Genomic DNA, 7,197 nt, shown 5'->3' with positions numbered 1-7,197 from the left:
TTTTAAAATGTATGACTTTAAATTTTGCTCTGTAATCTGCACTAGAAATTTTCATTTTACCATTATTTTTAACTGAAAATATTAGAATCCATGAGGACTAAATCGTTCATTTGTGTAAATGAGTATCTTATACTACATTTAAACCTTTGTCTATTCTTGATTTTGAAGGGTTTTCTGTGTTTAAATTCAATTTTCAGGGTTCGTGCGCGAATTTTTTTTCATTTAGCCTGACTGAGACCAATTTAGCCTGACATTTTTTCAAAGTAAGGAAAATACCCTTTAGAAGTCATTTTAGGTACTGGGGGGTCTTGATTAGTACTATTGAGGTCTCTAACTTAATCTCAAAAATATTTTGGGCTTTAAAAATCTGCAAAAAGCAACTCATAGCTTAGTTACAACTCAATAAAATAAGACTAAATTGTGAAAAAGGTGATTTACCCCCCTATGCCCTTAACATAACAAAATCAGTGATAAGTTTTAACACAAGTGTTATATCTAATACATAACTAGTGCAGAAATTTAGTATATATTACTTAACACAATTGTTCAAGTTAATTAAGCACTTAGTAAAAACATTATAAACAGAAGATTTATAATAAAACCACGTACATTGTCGTGTTTTACTATAATTTGAAATGAAACGCTTACACGAGTATTAAAATAAGTAAAAAATGTTGTTTATAGTATTTTGACTAATACTTAAATTGATACATAATTATAAATCCTAAACTCTAAATAAATACAGTGATTGTTGATGTCATATCAGATTTTAAAATCTTACACTTAAATTTAAAAAAAAAACCTTATATATTTTGTTCTTGTAAAGATAAACTAAATGTACCCAAAATTTGCACTCCCACAAAACTTAGTACTTATATCTTAAAGCTAAGTTATGGTGTTGTAAACATCTCTAATAACTTTAAACAAACAGTAAAATATTTAAATAAACTGCTATTGCGAGTTTTAATTTATTATAATGTATTTGGTATAAAGCCTTTAAATTAGAAATTAAAACAGTTCAACCAACTAAGCTCTGAAAAACATAGCTGATGTAAACAAATTTAAACAAACAGCTAAGTTGTTGAACTAAACTGTAATGTTTAAACTGTATTTTTGTTTATTTTTTGTTTATGAATTTTCATAACACTGACGTATATAATCTACTCAAAACAAAATAATAAAGATTCTTAAATTGTTTTTAGAGATTCAACAAAAGATTTCAAGCATTTATTTTTACAAATACTGACTGATTTTGTCTTCAATAAATAAATTTTAACAAGAAATAAATTCACATCTCAATTTGATCTTAAAAAGATTTCTCAATTTTATTTAGTCAAAAATTTTCAGCATTTGAACTGAAAAAAACTGAAATTCTCAAACTTTTAAATAAAAAAACTGACTTAGCCTGACGTTTTTCAACTTTTTTCAAAAAAACTGATTTAGCCTGACTTAGCCTGACGCGCACGAACCCTGAATTTTGTATCTTTGTGTCCCGTCAGACTTAAAAACAAAATTATGTTAAATTAGCTTATATAATTAAGATTTTCACTGGAATGCAGAGATTATTTTTGCAATAATTAAATCCGACTTAATTACAAACTTAACTTTAAATAAACATTAAGTTTAATGAAGCCAGAGGCATAACAATACTTATCATTTTACTTAGACTTTCACAGGATAGTGAACCTTTTTTTTATGGTCAGTAATTTCATAATTTCCATCTTAAGTGGAATTGTTTAATAAAAATTAAAGTATCCCATAAAACCGTGTTGAAATTTTATCACTACTAAATAATTACAAAATTTAACGTGTGAATTCGTCTATTTTAATTGTATAAAAGAGCGACAAAACAAAGCATATTAACGCTTGCGTCTCATCTGGGTGGTGTTCTTTCTCAGCCAGTTGGCGTGGACGGAACCTCCCTTGGTGTTTCCAACGAACTTGTGTCCCTTTCCGAGTCCTCTGGACTTCTTGCCGGCCGAGGTGAGTCCTCTCATCTCACGGTGCTTCATGGTGGAGTCGCAGATCCAGTTCATCTTGGCGTCGTTCCTGATGGCCTGTATGAAGTTTTGTGTTTAATTTACTGATTTTGTGACCACTATAAAGTGATGTAAGAAATAAATTAAACAGTGTTTTTGTATTTAATATATTTATGAATTATTTGTTAGTTCAAATGTTTTATCAAGTTTTTTTTTTATGAATTCAATACAATAACGCAAGCATTAACAGAATTTATAAAATTTTGAATATTTCAGAAATTAGTAAATAAAAGAACATGATAAGTGTGTAAAGAAAACAACATAGTTATAAACTCACATTGTGCATTGGGTCGACCATGACGACTTCGTAGTACTTGTAGGTGGAGTCTTGTGCCACCCAGTAGCTGTTGAGCACCCTCAAAGCTCCAAGGACGCGTCCGGCTCTCTCCTCAGCAACGGACTGCAAGCTCCTGGCGAATTTGAGCTGGTTGACTCCGTGGGTGACGGGCTTACCGTAGGTGGCTCCCTTGGGCACAGGGCGTTTGCGGCCTCCACGGCGGACACGTACACGGTATACAAGGACACCTGGAATTATTAACATATTTTATTCAGTTACTTATAGATCTCACTAATGATAAAAATACACAATAAATACAAATGAAACTACAAAATAATCAAATCCATGTATTATATAATATAGTAAACTTTAGTAAAGATTTTTTTATTACTTGACTATTATCTTAAAAAAGGTTCCTCAACATCTGTTATCACTAGAATTGATGTTATCACTAGAAAAAACAAAAATTTTGTTTAACTGATGATTATCATTTGCATTTTCATGATCCCAAAACTGAGTCTTCTTTAGGAAAAATTTAAGTTTTAATTAGCTATAATTTTTGATTGTATTTGGCTTGTGACAAGTCTTGAAAGTTATTTAGCTTATTTCTTCTATAAGCATGGCAATTAAGCAAACATGAATTTTTACTAGTTGTAACTACTAACTATATATTTAAAACCATTGAAAAAAACTCGTATCTTATTAAAGAGGTTTTTATATGTCAACTTTTTTCTAAGATTACTAGTGAAAAAAAATAAGTTGTTAAGTTGATTTCGAAATTACTTTATTTTTTGCTTTTGTTTTGAAATTCATAATCACATGCTAAAACAAAAATACTTGACTAAAAACTTAAGTTTATGGAAAGATTCAGTATAAAACAAAATAAAAAAACAATTATATTGATATGATATTTATAATTGATAACTACTGCTTGTTTGCAGAAAAAAATACAGAAACACAGGTATAAAAATTATTATACTTGATTTATAAATAACCAAAACATATATATAATTTTAACAACACACATCACACACCTTGTTTGGCCTTGTATCCGAGTTTCCTGGCCTTGTCAGGCCTGGTGGGCCTTGGTGCCCTGTGGACGGCGGGAAGCTGCCTGTAATGCCAGCACCTGATCCTCTGGGTGAATCTGTTGATGTCAGACTGCTTCTTGCGGGAAATTTCAGTCATATATTGGTAAGCACCCATCTTTAGATATTAATAGTTTATTTCTAACTTAATTCTTGTGATTAAATTCAAAAAACTAATGTTGATTTACATAGATGTTTAATAAGTAATGGGAGTTTATTAGGAACATGTTCAAATTTTTTTTCATTTACAAGATGCTTAGATCTTAGTAAGAATCTGACTACAAACAGCTCATTATATTGATATAACACCCTAAAAAAAACTTTGTTTATTAAGACTCAAAGTTATCTTTATTTTATTTATCTCAACAAATAAGAGAAACTACTTGTCCTTAAAGTCTTATCTATCATTTGAATAACAACTATAAGGAAACTTGATGGTAGATTTATTGATAACAACATTTTTCATGTTCTTCTTAATAGTTTGTAGTTTTACAACCACCCACAAAGTAAGCATACTTATTTTGACTTCGAATTGTATCGCTTTAATATGATGTATTGAAGTAAAATACACTCTTATTTTTTACATCAAGTCTTGATAGTGTGTATATTATACTAATATAAATAATAATAAAACTATATCATTAAAATATTTACATTCATAATTAATAAATTATTTGTTTTATTTATTATTGTATATTTTTGTATATTTAAACTTTTTAAAATTAATTTAATCAAGGCTAATACAGCCTTAATTAGAAATATTTTATGTTATAGGAGTATTCTAAAATAAGCATATAACTATGAAAATTAGTGAAGTACAGGAACTATAAAATCTTATGTTTAAGCTACATTATTACATAAAATTATAGATTATTAAACAGAGATTACTTATTTAGACTAAATATAGTTCTTATCTTAATTATAACATAATCAATACTAATATAATTTACATTAGTACAAAAAAATTATATACTTACATCTTTGAACTTTTGTATAATTGAAACTTCTTTAGAAATTTTGTATTAGAATTTATATCATAAATTATGATTAAAAATCTAAATAAAATATTTATTTGACTATACAAAATTTACACACATTTTCATCAAAACTAATTTTTGACAGTTTTTATTTTAAAAAACCAAGTTCCAACTGGATTGTAAAAAATAATGGGGTTTATATACAGATCATTATATACAGGTCAAAGATTAATTTTTATAAATGTTATAGGCTGTCTTAATAAATACTGATTACACCAAATTAACATGGTTTTATCATTATTTTAATATATTCAAGCATAACATTAGTATGACCCCTATTCTAAATACAGGGTTGCCACTTGTTTTGTCAAAAGTTTCCAGGTTTATAAAGTGCACATTTTTGGGTCTATTTCTAATTTAAAGCAAGTGCAAGGTAAGAAACAGAGTTAAACAGTATAACTGCGAAAAAATACTGTGAAGCTACTTAAAATATGTTTTTTAATAAAAAAACATTTGATGACAGAAAAATTATATTTTTAATATATTTTTGGAGTCAAATTGAAAACATTACTACTGAACATGTGAAAACTCTAAATTCTGGTTTAGCTTGATTTTTTTAGTGACTCAAGTTCGAAATTCCAGGTTTTTTTTGTCAAAGTTGTCAAATTATAGGTTTTTCCAGGTAAAGTGGCAACCCTGTAAACATAATTCATTCAAGCTTAATCCTTCACAGAAATTATTTTTGACACAATCAGAAAAAATCTTAAATTTTTATAAAATGTCACCTTAACTTTGGTTTAACATGTGAGAGCTAATTGGTCTTAAATTTCAGTTTAATGAAATAGATCAAAACTTATATTGCCATATACAAACTTTATCTTTATCAATCAAAAGTATTAGTTTTCATGAGCATTATCTATAACATAAATGTCAGTATAACTCTTACATATATAAAACAACATGCTTCATTATATATTTACTATACTTTAATAAATATTAATTAAAATAACAAATAAATATTTTTATGGATTTATTGTTAGTAATAAACTCATGTTACTAAACAAAACACATTATTTTTTTAGATTAATAACTTAATCTCTAAAGTTGAATCTATAAAAAAATTTAATAGCTTATTTCTAAATTTTAAACAACAAATAAATACTAAATAGATATTCAGATAACATATAAAGTTATAATTAACACTCTACAATAAGTAAAAATATACACATATAATATGGAATATACGTCAAAACACAGTGTGTGGGATGGACAATTGTTTAAACTATTTTGGTTGTTATAACATAGCTGTAGGTCAGGGTCAAAAATTTAAGTTACAACTTGAAAACTTATCTAAGAAATGATTTTTAATGAATAGCCTATTATAAATTAGTGGATCTTTAACTTACACTTCAAAAGTAAATAGTGACTTCAGCTTTCATATAGTTTTGATTCTTGATGGCATAACCAAAGGTTGTAGCCTGTCAAAACTAAGCCTTGCCATCTAACTCTCCGCATATATAGCGTCACAGAGTTTTTTTCTTATTTTTAAAATTAACATTGATCTTTAGATATCAGTGGAACTAGCATGGACTAGAAAATTTATTTAATTTTTAACTGACTTATAAACAATAAATTGCTTAGTAAAAACAAAAAATTGTGACTATAAAAAAAACAATTCTTTACATGCTTCAGTAAGAAAATAATATATTATTAATAATAAGTTTACTGAACATTGGTATGCAACTAACCTTGTTTTGTAGTTGGTTATCAATATGGAAAGATATTACTCACCAAAAAGATGAAAACATTCAGCTGTACGTTTATGGTCTTTTTTAGTTTTGCTTTAAAACTTAATTTGGCTTTTTATGCAGGGACAGAGTATATCAGGGAGCTTATTTTAAATAAACTTCTAATTTAAATTCTTTGAAGATATTTTAAAGCAGAGTCTGACTATCTTTTATTGTATCTTTTAAGCACTTAAAAAGCAATATTTAAATTAATCTAAAAACTAAAACTATTCTCTGAAAAATATAAACATTATCTAAATGTAGTTTTAATACTTATTTCCTTAACGAAAGATTTTAATAAAATGTTACGTCGAAATTATAAGAACTTTTACTGATTAAAATTATTTTATTTTTTTCTTATTTGATAAATTTTTGCATATCGTTTAAAATAAAATTTAAACTATTTAATTTAATTAAAAAAAAAACAAAACAAATATACTTGAATGTTTAAAAAGCTTATAGTATATTCATAAAATGTTGAATAAAAAAGGTTTAAAACAAAACTATGATATATAACTTAAATATTTTTAATGTTAATATTAAATAGATAAAAGAAAAATATCTAAAAAACTTTCGAAAAATTCATTTTTAAATCTTGTAGTTACATTGATAGAAGATTAATTTTTATTAGCAATTATTATTTTCTAAAGAAGTAATTTTTACTTTTGTGCAAAACTAAAGGTCAATACTAATTTCTAATCAGCAACAATTTTTTCTTTAATTTAATTTTACTCGGTATAACAGCTTTTACTTTTTAGCTGTATTCCATCATTTTTTGTTTATCACTCAAAAGTAATAATTTTTAAGTTAAATAAATTTAGTAATGTTTGTATTGCAAGAAACTAAAAAATATAAATTATAATACACATTTTATAAAGATTATAAAGTTTACGATTTATTCTGAAAAAGCACGTTTAAACTAGGTTACTGATAAGTGATAACTCTTTAAAAAAATCATCAAATAAACAGTTGAAAACAATTTACTACTGTTTTTTTGTTAAAATCACTAAAAAAGTTATTGATTAACAA

At 26.1% G+C, this 7,197-nt stretch overlaps 1 protein-coding gene across 2 annotated transcripts; it reads right to left on the bottom strand.

The window, feature by feature from the left end:
- Positions 1-1,809: 1,809 nt before the first annotated feature.
- Positions 1,810-6,166, bottom strand: LOC145849633 (large ribosomal subunit protein eL15-like). Of its 2 annotated transcripts, none has more exons than XM_082954623.1 (4): positions 6,130-6,166; positions 3,351-3,522; positions 2,317-2,564; positions 1,810-2,057 (listed from the first exon to the last, which is right to left on the bottom strand). In XM_082954623.1, the coding sequence occupies exons 2-4, from the start codon at positions 3,520-3,522 to the stop codon at positions 1,860-1,862; spliced, it is 618 nt and encodes a 205-aa protein (XP_082810749.1). In that variant the 5' UTR covers positions 6,130-6,166; the 3' UTR covers positions 1,810-1,859. The 2 variants fall into 2 exon arrangements, with proteins under 2 accessions (XP_082810749.1, XP_082810750.1); XM_082954624.1 differs by lacking the exon at positions 6,130-6,166 and adding an exon at positions 5,788-5,962.
- Positions 6,167-7,197: the final 1,031 nt, after the last annotated feature.

This window comes from Thalia democratica, chromosome 2 (genome assembly GCF_965202585.1).
Source record: "Thalia democratica chromosome 2, ktThaDemo2.hap1.1, whole genome shotgun sequence".
Lineage (NCBI taxonomy): Eukaryota > Metazoa > Chordata > Thaliacea > Salpida > Salpidae > Thalia > Thalia democratica.
This window is presented reverse-complemented; position numbering and strand designations above follow the sequence as displayed.